At 36.1% G+C, this 21850-nt stretch overlaps 2 protein-coding genes across 13 annotated transcripts in view; both read right to left on the bottom strand.

The window, feature by feature from the left end:
* Positions 1-21850, bottom strand: part of LOC134538483 (gastrula zinc finger protein XlCGF8.2DB-like) — a 219515-nt gene that overhangs the window by 132491 nt on the left and 65174 nt on the right. For 7 of the 12 annotated variants that reach the window (XM_063379832.1, XM_063379831.1, XM_063379829.1 and 4 more), the window contains exon 5: positions 3793-4002. The exons of the other annotated variants lie outside the window; for them this stretch is intronic. In XM_063379832.1, the coding sequence (XP_063235902.1) occupies positions 3793-4002 (210 nt within the window). The remainder of the gene's footprint in view (positions 1-3792; positions 4003-21850) is intronic. 12 annotated transcript variants of the gene reach the window in all.
* LOC134538487 (zinc finger protein 84-like) lies at positions 1724-3779 on the bottom strand. The gene has a single exon (XM_063379858.1). The coding sequence runs from the start codon at positions 3719-3721 to the stop codon at positions 2333-2335; it is 1389 nt and encodes a 462-aa protein (XP_063235928.1). The 5' UTR covers positions 3722-3779; the 3' UTR covers positions 1724-2332.

Here is a 21850-nt window from a genome sequence, read left to right on the forward strand (position 1 = left end):
TGCTGTATTTTCTTCATTATATACATACGGAAGTTCGTTAAATAACATAATACATTTTAAATATGTCACTTTACATTTAGCGTCCCTTTCGATGACCTGCAGTCTGTGTTTTTTTAAGTCTCTTCACAAATAACACATAAAAATTAATTAAATACACACTAGTATATCTAGTTACAAATTGCAGCAATTTCAAATGCACACTACAGTTTTCATTTATGAAAATGAAGCTCTTTCAGCTGGTAGGTGTTTCAGTTCATCTATCAGTTCTACTTCTTTTCTTGCTTTATCAATTATTCTTTAATCCTTGGCAGCAAGCTCTTTTGCAGATATTGCTGCCCTCTTCTATGCCTTCTTTGCCAGTGACTTAACACTGTTAAACTTATCAACATATATTATAAAATAAATTCTTTTATCACAATGAATAGACATTAGTTTAGAAAAATAAAGCATAAGTTTGTACATAATTTTAAAGTAATTTTGACTTTTCAATCCAGCCCTTTTTCTAAATGAAATTATGTTTCTATGTACATTTGTCTTTGATAAATATGTAGTGTATGTACTAACAACCAACTTAGTTGTCTATTTAACTATTTTCGAAAAAAACTTTCAGTGGCTGAATATACAAGCTATATCTGAACAGCTGAACAGTTCCCACGACCAGTGGTGAATCCCAGCTTTTATCTCTGTTGGCGGGGAATCACTGTTTCGTTCTCACTTGGACTTACAGGCCTCTTATGCCTCTCTCTAATACATCCCACACCAAATCTATTGTTCTAGAACCTTATTTACCAGCAATCATAATACAAATTACTTTACAAAATTAAACTTATTTATAAAAACCTGAAAAAGTAGGCCAAAACAGGCAAACATCCAGTACAGCGGCTTATTTTTGAATAATTAAATAAAAAATAGTAATGATTGAAAATGTCTGTTAGAATACAAGGTACATTCTTAAAACACACAGCAAGTGAAATATCAACCCTTAAATACATAAAAATGGTAAAATATCAATAGAAAGCCTTTTTATGAAATATTTACATGCATAAAAATAGTTTAAAAGAAAAATATTTAGCTAGGACAGTTACATGTTGTTGCATGGTGTAAGACTAATCTCGTTGAACTTAACTACGGTTAAACCACCACTATAACCTTCTCAAGAAAATATCATTCTATTGTATTTGAATATAAACTAGACAATCATACTATTGCAACATCAAATTGTGTCAGAGACTTAGGTATCTTGCTAGATCCAAAATTATTCTTTCACAATCATATTGAAACACTTAGATCAAATGCTAATAAATTATTAGTGTTGATTAAATATATCACATGAATTTAGATTCATCACTTAGTCTTTATATATCCTTGGTGAGATCTAAATTTGAATATGGTTCTGTGATTTGGAATAACATTAATAAATCATATAAGTGACAAATTGGATAAAATATAATTCAAACTGATCAAAATTATAAACCTAAAAAGTAACATTAATCTAAATGTAGATTTACACTCCCTTCTTGGTTCCTTATTATTAAGAAGAGAAATATTAGATGCATTATTTGTACACAATTGTTACAAAAATACAATAATTGTAATTATTTACTTCACAATACTGGAATTAGAATACCTACTTTCTTTACTCGTAAGCAATCTTTAATTTGTATGTTAAGTAAAACAAATGATCTATTATACAGAATCACTAAAAATTACAATAAATATGCAAGGTTCTTTTCGGTATTAGAGAGCAACATAAAATTAAATAAAATACAACCATACCTAAGTTAATTTCTTTATTTCCTACATTATAAATTATAAATTTGTAAAGAAATTATTTACTAATTGTTAAATTTTGCATGTTGTGTGTATTGTTATTGTTTTGTTGTCTTGTATTTTGTATTGTTTTGTTCTGTCTGCATCTATCTGTGTTGTTTGTATCCTGCCTACCACCCAAGGCCATAAGCTGTAGGTAGGCATGCAACCAATATTAAATAAATAAATAAATAAATAAATAAATAAATAAATAAATAAATAAATATTGGTGTGATCCTATATGTATCCAAAGTGAACTCTTTGTCACTAAATTACCAAAATATAATGACCATGAGATTGGTGTTTCTCACCAATATGTGTTCTAAGGTGTACAAACAAATGGCTCTTTTAGGTAGGTAAATTAAAAAAATAAAATAAAATGGGAATAGCTTTATACCAGTGTAGGATCTTACGTGTACCTTAAAGTAACCATTGGTACTAATAAAAGGATCATGAGAATGGCTTATCACCTGTGTGATCTGAAGTATTTAATCAAATTATTATGAGTAAACACATTAGAACATTATGTAGATAAGAATGGTTTCTCACCAGTGTGTATTCTCATATGTACCTTAAGATAACTATTGCTACTAAACTTAGCTGAACAAAATGAACATGAAAATGGCTTTTCACTAGTGTGTGCTCTAAGGTGTACAATCAAATGGTTCTTTTGAGTAAATTTAGAAGAACAATATGAACATGAGAATGGCTTCTCACCTGTGTGTGTTCTGAGGTGTACATTCAAATTATTCTTTTGAGTGAATGCAGTAGAACATTGTGAACATGAGAATGGCTTTTTATCAGTGTGTGATCTCAAATGTACCTTAAGGTCAAAATTGCTATTAAACTTAGTTGAACAAAATGAACATGAGACTGGCTTCTCACCTGTGTGTGTTCGGAGGTGTGTAATCAAATGAATCTTCTGACTGAATGCTTTAGAACATTGTGAACATGAGAATGGCTTCTCACCTGTGTGTGATCTCATATGTACCTTAAGGTAACCATTACTACTAAAATTAGCTGAACAATATGGACATGAGAATGGCTTTTCACCTGTGTGTGTTCTAAGGTGTAGATTCAAATGGCCATTTTTAGTAAATTTAGAAGAACAATATGAACATGAGAATGGCTTCTCACCTGTGTGTGTTCTGAGGTGTGCATTCAAATTATTCTTTTGAGTGTATGCAGCAGAACACTGTGAACAAGAAAATGGCTTCTCACCAGTGTGTGATCTCATATTATGTACCTTAAGGTAACCATTGCTTCTAAACTTAGCTGAACAAAATGAACATGAAAATGGCTTTTCACTAGAGTGTGTTCTAAGGTGTACAATCAAATGGTTCTTTTGAGTAAATTTAGAAGAACAATATGAACATGAGAATGGCTTCTCACCTGTGTGTGTTCTGAGGTGTACATTCAAATTATTCTTTTGAGTGAATGCAGTAGAACATTGTGAACATGAGAATGGCTTTTTATCAGTGTGTGATCTCAAATGTACCTTAAGGTCAAAATTGCTATTAAACTTAGTTGAACAAAATGAACATGAGACTGGCTTCTCACCTGTGTGTGTTCGGAGGTGTGTAATCAAATGAATCTTCTGACTGAATGCTTTAGAACATTGTGAACATGAGAATGGCTTCTCACCTGTGTGTGATCTCATATGTACCTTAAGGTAACCATTACTACTAAAATTAGCTGAACAATATGGACATGAGAATGGCTTTTCACCTGTGTGTGTTCTAAGGTGTAGATTCAAATGGCCATTTTTAGTAAATTTAGAAGAACAATATGAACATGAGAATGGCTTCTCACCTGTGTGTGTTCTGAGGTGTGCATTCAAATTATTCTTTTGAGTGTATGCAGCAGAACACTGTGAACAAGAAAATGGCTTCTCACCAGTGTGTGATCTCATATTATGTACCTTAAGGTAACCATTGCTTCTAAACTTAGCTGAACAAAATGAACATGAAAATGGCCTCTCACCTGTGTGTGTTCTAAGGTGTGTTTTAAAATGAATCTTCTGTTTGTACTCTTTGGAACATTGTGAACATGAGAATCGCTTTTCACCAGTATGTGTTCTATATATCTGCTTCAGACCTTGAGATTTTTCCCCCAAACAAACAGGTTCAGTGTCCTTTTCATCCACAGTTCTTTCTTCCATTATGTATGACAAGTCACTGCTTCCCACGCACACTACAAAAAATTATAAAATAATTAGAATGTTGTACATTTGTAATCAAATAACAAATTGATACAGAAACTATATCATTTTATGTTTATCTGTTAACAAGTAATCAAAGTTTAAGTGCAATGCAGTTACTGTCCAAATAATAAACCAACCTAAAAGGGAGAATAGCAAGAGCTAATCTGCGATAACAGTGTTTAGATGATATATTGTTATGAGTGGGAAACACAGGGTCAAAATGATAGCCCAATTAATTACTAACTAGAGTTTTTTTTTATAAAGTAATATTTACCTTTTGTATATATATTTATAACATAAATTGTTATAATTTAACTATCTGTACACACATTAACACCTTCACCGAGTCTACAATAATTCTCCCCACTGAAGCTATGTTCGACGGAGGCTTCCTCCACTGCTTGTCTCTTACTGCGCTCCTCTGCCCCAACACCTAGGCTCACACAGCTCACTCGTTCGTCTCACACGAGAAGCCTGTCGCTTGTCGCTCACCACAGGGGTCACTTCAGGTCGCTCCGAGAATACAACGTTATCCCCACCAGCCTCGAGCATCCAACGCTGGTGTTGCCACCTGCCTCGTTACTCTCGCACCACTCATCACAGGTTGTCCTCCGTCTTTAAGGGCTGCCAAGTTTCAGAGGGCTCTGAAGTGGCACGTCATCAGAATCACCGAATTAATACTCGAAAGTGGGAGAACAATGTCGTCCTTGTTAAAACACTTCTCTGGGAGCTGGTCTCGGGACGCGTAGAACAGGGGCACAAATCTGTAGGATTTGCCAGGGGAACCCGAGAGACCCCGAGTGTTTTGTGCGTGGGGTTAATCGACACGACATCTCTGGACACGGTTCTTTTAAGTAGCATGCTGCTCATTAGCAGAAATCTTTAAAATATACAGAAAATTTTCCATAAATTTGACATCAAACCCGTTTCACAGTCACACTTTTACAAGTGCAGGCAGGCCCCTTCAGAGATGGGCTCCTTAAATCCTGGGATCTATACCCGTGGCGCAGAATATTTAACACCATCCCTTTCTTCTCGGCCTCAGCGGAACAGAAGTGCAATTTACATAAAGCAGCCCGCTGGAATCATGAGGGAGGAAGTGGGACATGCGAGCATTACTCTGGGGAGTTTCCCCAGAGTAGCACGGCCAGTGTACTTCTCCCACCCCCTGGCTGTCTTATACCAATATAAAAAGCAGTGAAACACGTTAAAATGTTATGATGTAAAAACTGTAAAAAGCAACCATGCTCATAATGGTCCCATCATTTATAAACATGTGATAGATACCTTATGATACTGCACAAGTACCTGAATACAAAACAAAAATGTATTGGGTTTAACTCCTAGTGTACAGTTTGAGGCGTTTGTTACGCCTCCGTAAGTTCCTGGTTTAAACTAATTTGTAATTTTAACGTCTTTTTAATTGATTTGGTTTATATTGTATTATATTATATTATAGATATTTTGGTCTTGCCTAAAACACGCCCTGAAATATGGTTAAACACACAACGGACATTAGCGGCTCTGCTGTTTTGTGTTTCCACGAGTGAACACCGCGCGGCGCGCGGAGTGGTCTGACGTCACGAGAGGTGTGAACGAGCCCACGACTGCGGCTGGCGAGGGAGACGGTGCGAGCGGCTGGTCAGGCGCACATCGGCTTGCGGGAGCAAGTGTTTTGGGCTGCAGCAATGGAAAGACGTACCGCATTCACCAACGCAGCGAGGAGTGGCCAGTCTGAGCGGTCATTCACAACACTGCATGCAAAAAAGTAAGCCTCGACGCAAATTTTCTATTATCAACCAGACATCGGGTTGAGGTTTTTGTGGAACAAAAGAGAGCGACTAAAGTGATTATGAACTGCGACGTTACTAGCCTCATTTATTGTTAACTCCACGAACTAAACATTTTGCGTTTCATTTTGGGCTGTGCGAAAAAACTGGATTTACTGGATGTGAGACTTAAACTCTTTTATGGTGTGGTGCTGGTAATTAGCACGGATTATAGCGTCACAATTTGGGACCAATTTGACGAAGACAATTGGGGATGTGCGAAACAAGTTAAAGACAACTACGTCATCCACGATTACTTTTCCAGAACTATTAGGGCGAATGTATATTTGTTAAATGTTTGCAAAATTAAGCATAAAATGTATCTGTATGATTATTTATATTATAGGATTTTTTAGTGCAAGATCGCGATCTGCAGTTAGTGTAAACTGGTATGTAGTAACTGCACCAAGCCCAAGCCATGGTGTAAACGCCGTGAAATTAAACATCAGCCAGGCAGTGATGCATTTAATTATTTTTTATGCCGTCCTATCCTGCTTAGGGAGTCTAGTGTCCGCTGCCTTTACACTTGTCACCCGACTGCGATCTTTGGCTTTAAATCCGAGCGCCTCAAGTAAGGCCTCAAGTTGACTCCCAAGTACCCGGAGTAATGAATGGTAAAGGGTCCACCAACAACCGAAAAAGATAGTTAAAACACATTAAAAAAATATATATAGTTTGGTAAAAAAAAATTTATCTCTACTAGTTAGATAAAAACTGTATAAGATTGTACTTAATAGGTAATAAAGTGTTAGGCATAATTTACAGAAAATGAAGTTGCACTACATATCACTAAACCATAGCCATATTTCATGTCACCATATTTTACGTCTAGCTGATCTAAAGTTTTAACTTTTGTTGAATGACAAGTACCATGTCTAAAGATAACAGAAAAAAATCTCATTGTGTTGCAATTGTTGCCTTGAAACTACGGAGGCCAGTTATTGCTCACACAAGTCACGGAACAGCCGCGCTGTTCCATGCCACAGCCAACCTCAGCGCGGTTCATGGGATAGGGTGTTTGCCAATTTCTTCGGACCTTTACCACACTCCAGGCCGGGATATAAATACATTTTGATCCTTATTGACACATTCTCTCAATTTGTTGACATCGACTGGGGCTGCACCCTCCTTAAGCCCGATGTGCCTCACATCTCGCCAGCCCTCTACTGCCTGTTTTAAACTGCCCGCTAACGAGTGTGTGTGCGCGTGCGTGCATTTTTGTCCGCCCTGCAAGAGGCGATTGGAGTCTTTGCCACGCACCCCTAAAATAATACTTTAATTTTTAAAAAAATGGGGGTTGTCTGTAGTCGGTTTACGGACGATAATTTTACGTGATAACGTCATAAGAAAACATTGATGAAAAATAGCATGTTTTTTAATTTTCAAATATTATTTACAGTTTTTGAAAATTTTATTTAAATAATTTGTTTAAATATAATCACGAACAATTAGTTATAGAAATAAACTGAAATCAAATCAATGTCAATAAATTGTTTGAAATGACGAAATTGGACAAATAAATCAAAATTTTTAAATTGTTGTTTTTAAAAAGCCCGCCTTAACCTGTTTGATATTATAGAAGATTTTCTCGCACGGTGGTTGGCCGGTTCTTGCACGCTCGGCTCAGGTGGAACGTGAGGAGTCATGCTTTTCCGTTCGTGCAGCCGGCGTTCATCTATTTATAAGACGTTATCACGTCAATAGTTTGTAATTTTACTTATAGTTCATTCCCTGAGTGTTTTGTTTTCTTTCAACTTAAGTAAGGATGGAGCATCTCAATGCGCAAACACTTTCAGAACGCACCCAGACGCGGGCAGTTTATGTTTTGAACGTAATTAATAATTGCCAACACAAGTAAATGTTATTATTCTGTAATAAGTAACTGTAATTTATTATTCAGTGCTAGAGAGGTTCTGTTGTGTTATCTGTTTCGTCACGTAAATATAAACGGCCTAACGGTAATTAAAAATCTTCCTGCCGCCACGACACCTAGACGACCGCGAGTCCATCTCGATCGCCACCCGGAGCAGGACGCAGCGACCACGTGTGATTCCTTCCCGTCCTCCGTCATGTGGGGACACCTAGAGCCCACTCTGGCTTCAGGAGCGTGCACGCCGCTGAGAGCGGGCAGTTAGGGGAATACGAGCCTCGTCGCACTTGGGCTATGTCACGACCCTGAGAGGGGATACACGGGTCAAGTGCCCTTAAACCACGTGGTGGCGCCCATATTTAGTCGATTCTCACACACTACTTGACTCTCTCAACCCCAGTGCAATAGCATTGTGTTTATTTTGCCTCTAAAGAATATGACCAGTAGCAACATGGCATATTTTTATAATAATCAAAAGTTGGGCTTTTTTTGGTAGTTGTGAAAACACTTGAGAGACACAAACAACACTTTATATTTCTGTAGCCAAGTTTTCAGTAAATATGTTTAGGTGGAGTAACCACCACGTAACTACCAGTCCCTACTACCCGTGCCCCAACAGCGAGTTAACAATAAAATACATGGGATTGGGACCAGTTGGTTCCCACTTCATAAAGCTACTACGTCATGCCTTATTGTTTTTGGGGAGAATCCTCTCACACCATCTATTAAATGTATAGGGAATTACTCCGGGGGCTCAGGATAGTACCAGTCCACGGCTGCTGGAGATGTACTGGAATGAGGCTGCCTGGAACTTTGAAGGATCCAAGAGGAAGACCGGAAGACAGCATTGCAATATAATAAGGGGAGAGTAGAAGGAGATTTTAGGTAGGGGACTCGGCAGTTTGTTGCCAATATCCTCAAAGCAAAAAAACCTAAATATATTTAAATATTCTAAGTTGGAGTTCATTTATGGGAGCGGGGTGAGGTCCCCCCCCCCCTCCCAAAATCATTAAGTTTGTGGGACCTGTGACCGTTGTTCTGGATTTTAGGATACACAAGGCACATATCTTCCATTAAAAAAAGTTTGTAAAACAGGCATGATGTAATTAATATACACCCTACTACAGATTCTTTGTTTCAAAGGGAGGATTTTTTTTGGGGAAGTTAGTTTGGCCATAGCTTGGATTACTTTTGTTTAAAGGTATTATTTTACTTGAGGCTCCTGTTTGCAACTTGGATCTATTTATGGTAATATTATTTTAATTGAGAGTTTTTTTCTCTTTCTATTTGTGTGTTGAGAATCTTATCTTAGTGTCGTAGGCTACGTTATAAACGCTCAATTCCTTTATAGATAAATTAATTGATTTTAATTAATGTAACAAATTATGTACACGAGTTATATTTCTGGAATACGTGCAAGTGAAGCCTAAATTTTAGTTATTTTATGATTTAAATATCAGTAGGGAAAGTATTGATTGGTTTTTCATGTCTTCTATGGATTTTATATTAAGTTTGATATTTCAAATTTAGCGCTGGCATCTTCTTCCTTTCTCCTACTAGGTTTTTTTTATAAATTGCTTCGTCGTTGGTTGTCAAAATAATAATTTTTTGTTAGAACGTTTGAAGGATTAGAGGCTTTTTAAAAAGACCTCCGAAGAGAGTAGACGTATATTCGGGTTGACAAGCTATTTTCTCCCGAAATACTCTAAATTGATCCCGGACAGCCGCGGAGTGCGTTCTATAGCTGACGACGACGAGTTGATAGTAACTTCTGCACTTTTAGTGACGGAATTAAGGAAATTTCCGAACTTCAAGAGAATATTCAACCGCGTCGGTCGTTACAGTTGTTGTTGATTAATTATGAGAAAGACATTTAAAATCTTCGGAAAAGCTCCGGAAGAAAGGCATCAGACGCTTCTAGCGTTTGTCAGTGTTGACCTCGACACCCGGAGGACGAGACTTTGCCGTGACGACATCCCTCTGTCGTCGGACGTGGCCGTGTCTTCTGCGAGCAGACCGTTTGGTGAGGTTCATCTGTTCTGATATTACCACTTTCCAGAGCCAGAGGGACGTCGAGTCGCTGCGGAACGAGACGTCTAATTAGCAGTAGTGTTTGACATTCTTTTCAGTTTGAATCCATTGCCTAACCAAATCTAGGAAGATTCCCAGTAGTCCTGAACCATCGCTCGTGTTCTCCGAAATACTAGTTTAGTCGGTAGACTGTTGACGGTGAGTTAAGACAATTCTCTTCACGCAAAATGTATGTTGAAATACAACTAGGAAAGGCTTTACTCTTACGAGTCATTCCATATCATATCAACAAATGAAAAATTAATTTAGAAACTTCATGTTTCAGATTTATATGATTTTTTGTATTTTGATGATAAGAACTTAATATATTATAAATCAATTTTTTTTTAAATTTATATCTTGAGTAGATTTTTGTATTAAATTTTTGAAAAATGCCAAACTAGCAAATTTTAGCAATGTATTAGATTACTCAAATACTTGTAGGTTTCCAACCAATGGTGCTAGAAGGCTGTTAGACAACTCATTTTAAAAGTCATTGAATGGGGTTCAATTTGATATGTAACATGGCCAAATTCAGAAGAAAAAAATGTTTTTAATTGTTTTCAAAATTTGTATTATTTAATTTCTAAAAAAACACCATTTTCAATTATTTTTTTTAAAAAACAGTATGTTATTCCTACATATATTGGTTAGATTTGTGCCAAATTTCAAGGTGGAGAATCGATGGGATCATGAGTAAATAAAAATGAGAAGTTTAGTAGATGCTTAAGGGAGCATGGTAGATAAATAAATGCTTTAAGCGTCAGTTAGACGTTAAAGGTTTTTGGAAGACAACATTGAAAACTACAAAACCACAATCCTACATAATGTTATTTGCCAACTTAGCAGACGTCCCAAAATGACAATTCTCGAGCGTTGTTTCTTCCGCAGCAATTAAATGTTCGAAATTCCCGAGGCAGAAGTTTTGGCTTCAAGTAAACTTCAGTTTTTAATTAATGCATTTAGCTCTGGTTTAGATACCATGCCACCTTAAGAAATAGTTGCAGCAAGGAAGAGTAGCATAATTTTACATCAAATTTTGACTTAGTAAAGTATTCAAATTTTATTGTCATAGACTAAATTTTTTTTACAAATTATAAAACACGGATAACAAATCTTACCTTACATTCATCCAGTGTTCTTTGATTAAACATTGATCAATATGATAATACAAAGCACGTGATCTTGCTGAACAGATGTAGCCTAAGTTCAAAGCACATGATCTTGCTGAAAGGATGTAGCCTAAGTTATAACTGACAAAACATATAATTGCTCATGAAAAAAATCTGTTTAGTATATATTTAATTATTTACAGTTTTCACTTAGGTTGTGGAATACTTCGTTCAAGCAGGCATGATGTTTCTACCATGTCTTCTTTAGTGAGTGTATAAGTTCTCCCAGTTGCTGTACAAGGTTCAACCTTTTTAAGAAGTTCTAACGTCTAGTATATCGGCTCTTGGTGTTGGATAAAAAAAGGAAGCAGCAGGTCCTTTGGGATGTAAAAAACTGACTTTAACTTCATTATTCTCATTATTTTTTGCCAATATACATGCAAGCCACCAAAAGTTATTATATTTCACAGTAACATGTTTTGTCAGTTATAACCTAGGCTACATCCTTTCAGCAACATCACGTGCTTTGTATTATCATATTGATCAAATGTTTAATCAAAGAACACTGGATGAATGTAAGGTAAGATTTGTTATCCGAGTTTTATTATTTGTAAAAAATTTTAGTCTATAACAATAAAATTTCATTACTTTACTAAGTCAAAATTTGAAGTAAAATTATGCTACTCTTCCTTGCTGCAACTATTTCTTAAGGCGGCATGGCATCTAAACCAGAGCTAAATGCATTAATTAAAAACTGAAGTTTACTTGAAGCCAAAACTTCTGCCTCGGTAATTTCGAACATTTAATTGCTGCGGAAGAAACAACGCTCGAGATTTGTCATTTTGGGACGTCTGCTAATAAAGTTGGCAAATAACTTTTGACGTCGTCCCAGGTGCTCCCGTGGCTCGCACAGGTCGTTATGCCACCTCGGTGCCTCACCGGTCGGCGTGTGTGGTCGGTGGTAGTGTCTCGAACGGGTGGAGGTCGATTGTCATGGAGAGCGGAGATCGACTCGAGCCCTAACGGGACCTGCCAGCATTGAATATATATAATGTATAGAAGTCGCGAGCCCAGGTTAAATTTTCTGTCCGGTTTCTTAGAAGAATTGTTGTAGTTCCAAGCTCCGCCGCTGCGATCGCTTTCATCGCTGGGTATCAGCCGTATACGCCCCTGGCGGTATTTGGCAGAACTAGGTTAACCAGCCCAGTCGTGACATCATCCTTCAACCCCCCCCCCCCTCCCGAAAATCCCAGACCAACGATTCAAATTACCCGGCAGGTCTTATCAGCATCGTTAGGCGACCTTGAAGAGGAGCTTCCCTTACCGTCGCTTTGAGAATGATGAAATCCCAAAAGAAGCTAGCCACGGAAATCACTGAATGATGGGATTCTGTACTCGAGTGAAGTGAAAATTAGCTATTAAAACTTTGTATTGGGCCAATAGTCAGTGTTCCGTTCAAAATATGGTTTTATTTTAAAAGTAAAATACTTATTTAAACTATATTTCGCGTTTGTACAAATTTACTTTTAGATATTGGCAAGGAAAATCAACATACCTTAAACAACCTTCTCTTATTCAACGTTATCTATTAAGTAGTAAAAGGGGTAGATATTATTTTTAAAAATAAAAAAAATGGAACCCACTAAATCAGTATTGGCAAGATATATATAAATTCAATATTAAAATACGCATATTAAAATTTTTCGTATTTAACTTTTTTCGGTAATAAAAATTCAGTATGATTTTGGTTTAATTGGTTTACGTATATTGCTATATTTTCTAAATCACATAGAAAAGGGAAAAGATTACATCAGTGAAAATTCAAAAATTTAGTTTAAGTAATACTAGCCATACCAAAAAATCAATATGCGAGATAAGAAATTTGGTAACTGCTCTACATTTCAAATAAAAATGCATTGGTTTCATGAATACTGAAATGTATGCGTAATAAGGCATATTATGTTATTATCCTAAGCATGACTATAACTAAAAAACAGTAATTTAAAACGATGGCAGTCTTAACATACAATAAGTGCGCGAGTCTTAGTTTATTTTTTAATTGGCTTCTTCGTCAGATGGAAAAGAGAAGGAAAAATATATTCTCAAAGTCACTAAACCGGGAGATAGAAAATAAGGTAGGTACTTAATTTTAAATAAAAGTTAAAATAGACTTACGTTAAACCAATTAAAAATAAGTCGTAAAAATATTTTTATTTATTAAATATGTTCTATACTTGACAGTTCTTTGTGTATAATTCTTCAAAAATCTTTGAAATTTAATACATACTTTTCTTAAAATGGTAGAATATCAGCAATACCCGGAAATTACGTGAGCAAAGCCACGGGTTATTAGATACACTTTTTATTATAAAATAAAAACAATTATACATTTGTAGTTCACGAATGTGATATTTTGTTTATTGCTTCACAACATTCATTTGCCAGTCTCAAATTTCATCGTACCACTTGTCAGAAATGTCACCAAAAATGATAGATAGATTTTTTTTGACGAATTTCAATTACGAGGAAACCTTTCGCAAGACTTTTTTCTTCGCAGTAGTCACTGGGACACCATTAATTTAAATCCACTAAGATAATAAAATTGTATGTATAATGATTTGTTTTTGTATATTTATATAACTTCCCAACCAATTTTTAATGATTTTCATGTGAATAAAAACTTGTAAATCAATTTAATTAACTGTGTCATAATACTTCTGATTAGATGGAAATACAAACTTTTCATCCGTAATATACGATGATAAATATTTATTATTGCCAAATAATATTCACTGTTCAAATGCAAATTTAAATAGATTATTCATGCATGTTTCCTGCTAATTAATGGTTTAAAATAATAATTTTTAGTATAAAATAATTTTTCTCTTGTGTTAAAATGGGTTGCTAAAATGAGGAATTATAAATATGTCACTTACTAAGTCCGTGCACAGATTTACACAAAACAGCAATGTAAATAATCTTTTTTGGTAGTTTCTAATTTTGTGCCCTGGATAACATGAATTTGGTTGAATTCATACCAAAGTGAATTTTTTGAACAACTTAAATTGATGTCATAAATAAATATTTATTTTATATTAAAAATCCACAAACTGTTTTTAAAATATAATTTTTATCACGCCAGATGGAATAATAAACAAAAAATAGCTCTTATATGTTGTCTGTGTTTAAAGAATTGTATTATATTTCATGGAAATAATATTTAACTTTCGGTTATTAAAAGAAAATATATTTGTATTCAAAATACTTGCGCAAACAGCATACAGATAGCACACACGCACAGAGATAGCACAAAGCTTGATGCTACATTCACGCACAACACAACACAATATAATACCGGAAACATTCAAAAAAGTTTTTTAAATGTAAAACATCCGTTCACAATTGAGGCACTAGCTGCAATAAGGGCCTTTGTGATTGAAGGCCCTTTTTTCGGAGAACGCATTTTCTGAATCTCCATGTTGTTTTTAGTATACTCACCAAGTTCTGTTCATTTCCAACCTCTTTGGAAGATTTTACAGCTGTTTTAATAGTTCAATGTCAAAGGCCCTTCTTGCAGAGAACATCTGGCTACTCTTCAAACTTTATTATTTACATTTTAGTGTGAGGTGCCTGATGTGTATTATTCCAAAATAGTTGAATGCCGCAATGAACCATCACCATTTGAACTCTAAATCAATATTGATATTCTCGACTGGGAAGACGCTTTAAGATCTCATTTTCTTAAGAGCCCACAATCATTAAGAAACAAATTTACACTACAAAAATTTTCTAAACTAAAATACAAAAGGGATGGAACCTTGGTGGCATATCCAGCATACGGAAATCTTGTATGTACACCGTACAGATTTATGAAGACACACCCTGAAGAAATCCAGCTGACAACAGCCAAAAGAGTTCCACTGAAAGCAGCTAAAGTGAAGGATTTGCAAGACTTATTCATTTATTTAAAGGAGGAGAGTAAAGTTTTTTATGAAAAGTTTCTAGCAGATGCGGTATTACAAGATGATAGCAATGAAACAGATAGTTTGAACGGAGATGTAAATGAAGAACTTGATTTGGCTAATGAATAAGAATGTTGCAATGATTTTTATTGATTTTTTCGTTTTTTATTTTTGCCTAATAAACAAATATTGTATTGTTTTCTAAAATTATTTTTTTTATATTCATATGCCTACTTATCATGCTATTTCAAGTTTCTGAAGTTTTATTGCATCAACTAACCGATGTAAAAATGAAAGCCTTTAATGCAGAGAACTGAAAATTGGTCTTTTTCTTGTTCTCTAACAAAAGGGCCTTTGACATGGTTCTCTTCTTTATTTGTTCTAGATCAGAGTAATAAACTGTCTGGCTTTCAAATGTCAGATCTCCATAGTAAAAGTTATAACTAATCAAACACATAGGGTTGAATAGTTTTAATCTTCACTACAGTTTTCCACTACATGTATGAAAACTTTGACAGCCGATATCTCAAAACACAATTATTGAATGTAGGCCCTTATTGCAGCTACCGCCTCAATTTTGGTCACTGAAGTTGGCATACGTGACGTTTGTTTAGATTCGTATGTTGTTATTGTGGTACCGTTTTCGTTAAACCCAGAAATATTTTATATACTTCAAAGTTTACGTACAAAACACAACGAGCATTCAAAAATATATATCACTGTTTATTTCAAATCCGGCTTCTTTAACACATTCAGACACAGACTTCCAAGCATTTAATTTAGCTTCTTCATTTTTGTATCCTGCGGATCCCCTGTCATACAAAATATTTTTACTTTTTATTACAGCTATCAAAAAGCTATCAAATGTGTCTTCCATTTTCATGTTATCGCGTGTTTGAAAACAATAACAAACTACTCAAGTCAAGAGCACCAATACTTTCGTGACAATTGTTCTTTTATAAGCCCACTAGAGTAGTACTTAAACTGTTTGCTGATTGGCTACCACTATGGTCGCGCACAAAAAATAACCTAAAAGTTAAAAGTAAATGAACTTTCTGTGCGCCGATCCTGTGCTATTTTTCTGTGCGCATGCTATTTGCCAATGTGGCAGCTCATATCTAATAGTGTATGTTGAACTTCTGTGCGTCTGTGCTGTTTGCGTGCTATTGCGAATGTAGCCCGGGCTTAACTTGTGTATCTAACCTCAAAGCAAGGAATATAAAGAGTGGGAACTCAATGCTATAACAAACACTCTTATTTTCTTTGGAGATCCGGGAAATGTGCGTTATTTATAAGCAACTTAACATAGTAAATCGTTAACTTTTCAGATCTATGTTGGCAAAATTGATTTTTTTTGTGGTCATTCGTTACTGGGAATATTCACCATATAACGTTTAAGATTATTTATTTTGAATTACGAAACAACCAAAACATTATGTAAAAATGCTTCATCTTATGTTAAAAAAATTATAAACTGCATAGCCACAAAGTATGACATCATACCATTAGTTTCAGTTACTAATAACAACACGTGCACGCGTTTGAACAGTCATCGCAGCCATAGTTGTTTCATAGCTACCAAAATCATTCAACGTTGTCAAGAATTATTCCAAATTATGTTTTGCCATTTTACTCAATGCGCCACTCCGTTAACACAACATTTTATAAATTCTGAACTACGAATGTCAGTATTTTTTTTACGTTACGTTTTTTTAGTTTATCCTCCTCAGTGGGAATGTACACTATACTGTACATTCCAATCTGGTACGCTTTAAGAAATTTCTGTAGTTTTCTTATTGTTAAAACTTAATTTTTGATGTTGGCATCTTTTAACCGCGCTTTTTTTTTTTTTTTTTCGGTGGCCGTACTCCTCCAATTCAGTTGCGCCCGCCCGTATCTAAGCGCTCGGATTTCAAGAAAAGGCACCGCCTCTCGATAGAGTGAGACAGAGAATTACGCGCACGACCTTGAAAAAAGCGACGCTACAGCGCTCTGGCGTGGAAGCTGGTAACTACGAGTACCCTCTTGTGGAAAGAAGAGCTGTCTAGCGGCGGAGCTAACAACTACCACAGTTTTGGATCCGAAAATTGGAATAATAAATCCTATCCCCTCGCGACTTCTATAAGTTATATATATTCAATGCTGCCAGGACGCGCCAGTTGGCCTTCACCCCTCGGCGCGAGCAGTCGTGTGCGACTCGCGGAGTTCGGCGATCGGTGTTCGTGTGCGGACCGGACAGTCGTGTGCGTGCCGACAACGTTAGTCGCGTGTGTGGTCCAACCACTCCTGCCTGCCACGTGGCGACGTCACGACCACCGAGAGACGGAGTCTCGTGCTGTGTACTAGCCCACAGCAACCACCCCTGTTAAAGGTTAGTTGGCGCCCTCAGACACCACCCAACCACGCATCAACATCGGCAGGACGACACATTATGTAGGATTGTGGTTTTGCAGTTTTTCAATGTTGTCTTCCAAAAACCTATAACGTCCAACTGACGCTTAAAGCATTTATTTATCTACCATGCTCCTTTAAGCATCTACTAAACTTCTCATTTTTATTTACTCATGATCCCATCGACTCTCCACCTTGAAATTTGGCACAAATCTAACCAATATACGTAGGAATAACATACTTTAAAAAAAAAAAAAAATTGAAAATGGTGTTTTTTAGAAATTCAATTTTAACAATTTTGAAAACAAATAAAAACCTTTTTTTTTCTGAAGTTGGTCATGTTACATATCAAATTGAAGCCTATTCAGTGACCTTTATAATGAGCTGTCAAACAGCCTTCTAGCAACATTGTTTGGAAACCTACAAGTATTTGAGTGATCCAAAACATTGCTAAAATTGGCTATTTTTGCAATTTTCAAAAATGTATACAAAAAAAACTACTCAAATTTTTTTTTTAGAAAAAATACATTTATAATATATTTAGTTGATATTACCAATATACAAAAAAACATGAAAATCTAAGGTGTAGATGTTAAGGCCTCTGGTTTATTTTATTACGTACTAAAAGAAAGTATAACTCTCACAGTAACATTAAATTATAATTGTAATTTAAATGGTTAATTATAAATATATTGTGACTCTGGTTACTGTGTGAAGTAAACGAAATTAAATTCTAATCGTGCGAAAGATCTTTTTTTTTTATTTGTCTAATTGTCAGTAGTCTAAAGGCGCCCTTAACATATAAATTTATACACTGACTAAAGTTCGCTGTAAATAGCACTGGCAGTCAATGGCACTGAGGTATTCCTTAAGAGAATCTGAATACTAATGTATCCAGTCATTGAGGAAAGTATTAGGTACCAGACGAGTATCGTCTACCAACGATAGTTTATTCGACGGTCTTAGTAATTTCCATACTGCCAGCATATCTGTTCGTCCGCCAGATCTGTCAAGCCAGAAGCTGAGGCATTTCAGAATTGGCTAAAGCAGTTCGAGGCGGGTAGGGTAAACAGAAAGTACTTAGTGATATCCTCTGTTGTTCTTTATCTACTCTTTAATTCTTTGGCTTTGGAGAAATTTGGCCTAGTGGCATTATAGTATAAACCTCATAAATGTTCCATGCTTATCAGATATTTTAGGAAGTCTTCATGTTATTATTCGCAAAAGCTTTAACAACAAAGCTGAAATCCATATATTTGTACAGAACTAAGTTGCTCAACATGTTGGCCAAGGCTGGAAACAATAGTGAATCTACTGATGTGACCTGGAGACAGAAATATTCTGTAGACACAAAGTATTCTGTGAATTTTACCATATTTCTATTCAGTTGGTGAACAGAATGCCAACGTTCCAATATTTTTGACATTGTGAAGCCAATTACTCACCTGAAAATATATTAAATTTTATTTCATTCATAGCTTAATAACATTGGAACTTAATCAAGTCTTTGTAAAAAGTAATTTTGTTTCATAGTTAACCTTTTGCTCTATGAAATCTGTATATGTAACTTATTCCTTTGGATTTGATTACCGTATAAACCCACGTACCACCTGCCCCCGGGTAAGACCCGCACCCTTATTTTTAGAATGTCATGGTGGGAAAAAATGTTTTTATTGCAAATCTGCATGGAAAAAAAAATAATTTAGTCGTGATTTCTTTTCCTTTCAAACAGTAACAAATCGTAAAGAATTACCAAAAAAGTACTATGTTACTTATTACAGCCTCTGCCTTTGTGTTAAAAGTATACAGAAGGCAGGCAACTTCAATGTGGCAACATCGCGTGAGTAGAACGTGGCATCGCCGTGCGCGATCGATAACAACACGCCGTGTGTGCGGGTGACCTTGCTCAGCTCCCAGCTGTTTACAGTTACAATCTTCCGCGTCCACTATCGTGCGCTGGGCAATGACCTCGTTCAAACAAACGATAAAGCACGCGAGTCCTACCCACGCATAATAAAAACTATTTTTATTACATGCATAATAAAAAACCTTGTGCCTAAATGTGGCATATTCTACAGCTTCCGCAGCTTTAACACATGCCTCTGAAATGCTATTAATTTCTCATTGTAGCTTGTCGGTAAACGCTAGCAGATTGTCGTACGCCACCTCATGGACAAACCCTTTCTTACCATAAACCTGCGCATCCAGTTCCTACTTGCTTTAAAGCCTTCACCCACGCCAAGTTCACGAGCAATTTGCAGCGCCTTTAGCGAACACATTTCCGTGCTTACAGCCTACCCGATTTGCCGTCTGTCCTGTATGTAGTCCTAGAGTTTTTCCTCTATCTCCGGAAACTTTGCTACCGCACCACGGAACGCACGTCTATCGCCACTGGCAGAAAGCAGTTTGTCTTTACTTTCCCTCCAATCCCTCACACATAATTCGTCAACATCATATATTCGCCCAGCAACACAGTTACCGATTTCTTCCGTTTCACTGATTAAGTATTTTTAATTTTTCCACAACTGTGAAAGAACGCAACTTTTTACGATTCATTACAATACTTGCAGCCAACACACGTGTAAAACCACTGGGTACTTTGCAAATGAGGATAGGACAGTGTGTGTGAGCGCGCATTTGTAACCAGCGAAGCTGCAGTGTGACAATGCTGTGAGGAATGTGACCTTGACTGTCTGCCGCTTCCTTCCCTTCCTTTTCCCCTACCCCTCTCGTCCATCGCAGCAAACTCCAGTCACGCCGGCAATATTTCATCACCGTGCAAAAATGGCCCAAGACCCACATAACACCCACACCCTACTTTTTCGAACCTGATCTTTTTAAAAAAGGTGCAAGTGGTACGTGGGTTTATACTGTATTTACGAATTGTGCTATGTATGAAAAAAACGAGAGAATGTTTAGTTCTTTTTAGAACATTTAGTCAGAATATGTTCGTTACTGAATGAGTTTGGGCGTCGATGAACTTAGTGTGTCGTTTTGGTAAATATTCTGCTCTTATGCGCCAGTACTGAAATTAAATAACACAAGACAAGAGTGGTACTACTAGATAGCAAATTCCTAAGTTAGTCGCCACTATAACAGTACACTCTCAAATCGGTTAAACTGTCCAAAACGTTGTGTGACACTATAAGGTGACAACCTAACTTGTTGGCTCAAACTTTATATGACACATATATAAATATTTGATGTGAGTTGCCTGATTATTTGGTGTAAGAATTAGTATTCTCCATTCTGTTAAGAATTTTCAGAACAAATCCTGAATAAATACTATTTGTGTCCGATTCTTCAACAGTTAATAAGTTTGATTAGATATTCGTTATTGCATCATGATTTTAATTTCCCTGAGCGCCAGCTAACCTTACTTATACTAATGACTACTGCCTGACCAATGAAAGTTATCATCACCTAATCAAGAATCTGGATAACAACCTTGTATTTGACCATTCGTCAAGTTGCAGAATTATATTACCATGCATATACGTGTGTATTCCTAGTTTCAATTATTTGTGATAATATTATTTAAGTTACACACTTAGCACTGTGGTACTCAAGTTAACAAATACAACATTGACGTTCCAAATTCCAACTTGAGAGTTTAGCCGACATATAAACATGATAGTTTTAATGTAGGTCAGCAAATATCTGTATACAAGTGAAATATCTAATCCACATAAATCTTATTGCGCCGTGCTAAATTCTGTGTCAGTAGATCATGGAAAACTCTAATTATTCCAAGGTACTCATTGGGAGTTATTGCAACACAAATATTAACCATTATGAATGGGTATCAGACCAAGCAAAAACATGAAAACAAAACAATTACTTCAACTCAAATGTAAGATAACAAACTAAACTTAAATCAGGGCAAATATAGTGTATGGGTACTGCAATTTGGAACGGTATAGTTAAGGGTGAGCAAGGACACATAGTGAGTTACACAAAATTATATATACAATTCCAATCATTACAAAGTACATACCGTGATGTAGACTATACTCAATTACTAATAATCAAAAGGATATTGGCAGACTCTATTGTATTCGTCCAGTCCTCGACGATTCCGCTGATGACTTTTCAATAACGATGAATGTGAAGTCTTCAAACGTCGGCAGTAACACTCGCGGATCACAGTCGGCAGTTCATTCAACACCTCCTTCGACGAATTCTACACCGCTACCGACGATCATTCTCGACGTGCTGCTGGGCTCATCGTAGTCACTCTCGATTACCCCACCATCAACTAGGTGTCTCACCAATGTTCAGTAAATCTTCTGCTCGTCGAATCACCAGTTCTCTAACAAATGTGCTAACAGGCTGTGCTGTAAAATGTCTCTCTAGTCGAAAGATTCAGCATAGCAGACCTTCAACTTATATGCTCATACAAGTTCATGATAGCACTTTCACACAAGTACTTCGTAGATTATCTTACGGAATCTTCTTGGATGTCACCGTAGTTTAATCAAAAATATAACTCATCAATCACAAGTCTCTTTCTTGTAACATTTCAACACTTTTGAAGTATTAATTGACTCAAATGTACTAATTCAACCCACAGCGGGCACTTACATATCCACACCAAAATGGTG

Source organism: Bacillus rossius, chromosome 13 (assembly GCF_032445375.1).
Source record: "Bacillus rossius redtenbacheri isolate Brsri chromosome 13, Brsri_v3, whole genome shotgun sequence".
In the NCBI taxonomy this organism is placed as follows: Eukaryota; Metazoa; Arthropoda; class Insecta; order Phasmatodea; family Bacillidae; genus Bacillus; species Bacillus rossius.

Bases quoted from the DNA above. Each gene is read 5' to 3' on its own strand.
- LOC134538487 (XM_063379858.1), bottom strand. From the start codon at position 3,721: ATGAGATCACACACTGGTGAGAAGCCATTTTCTTGTTCACAGTGTTCT.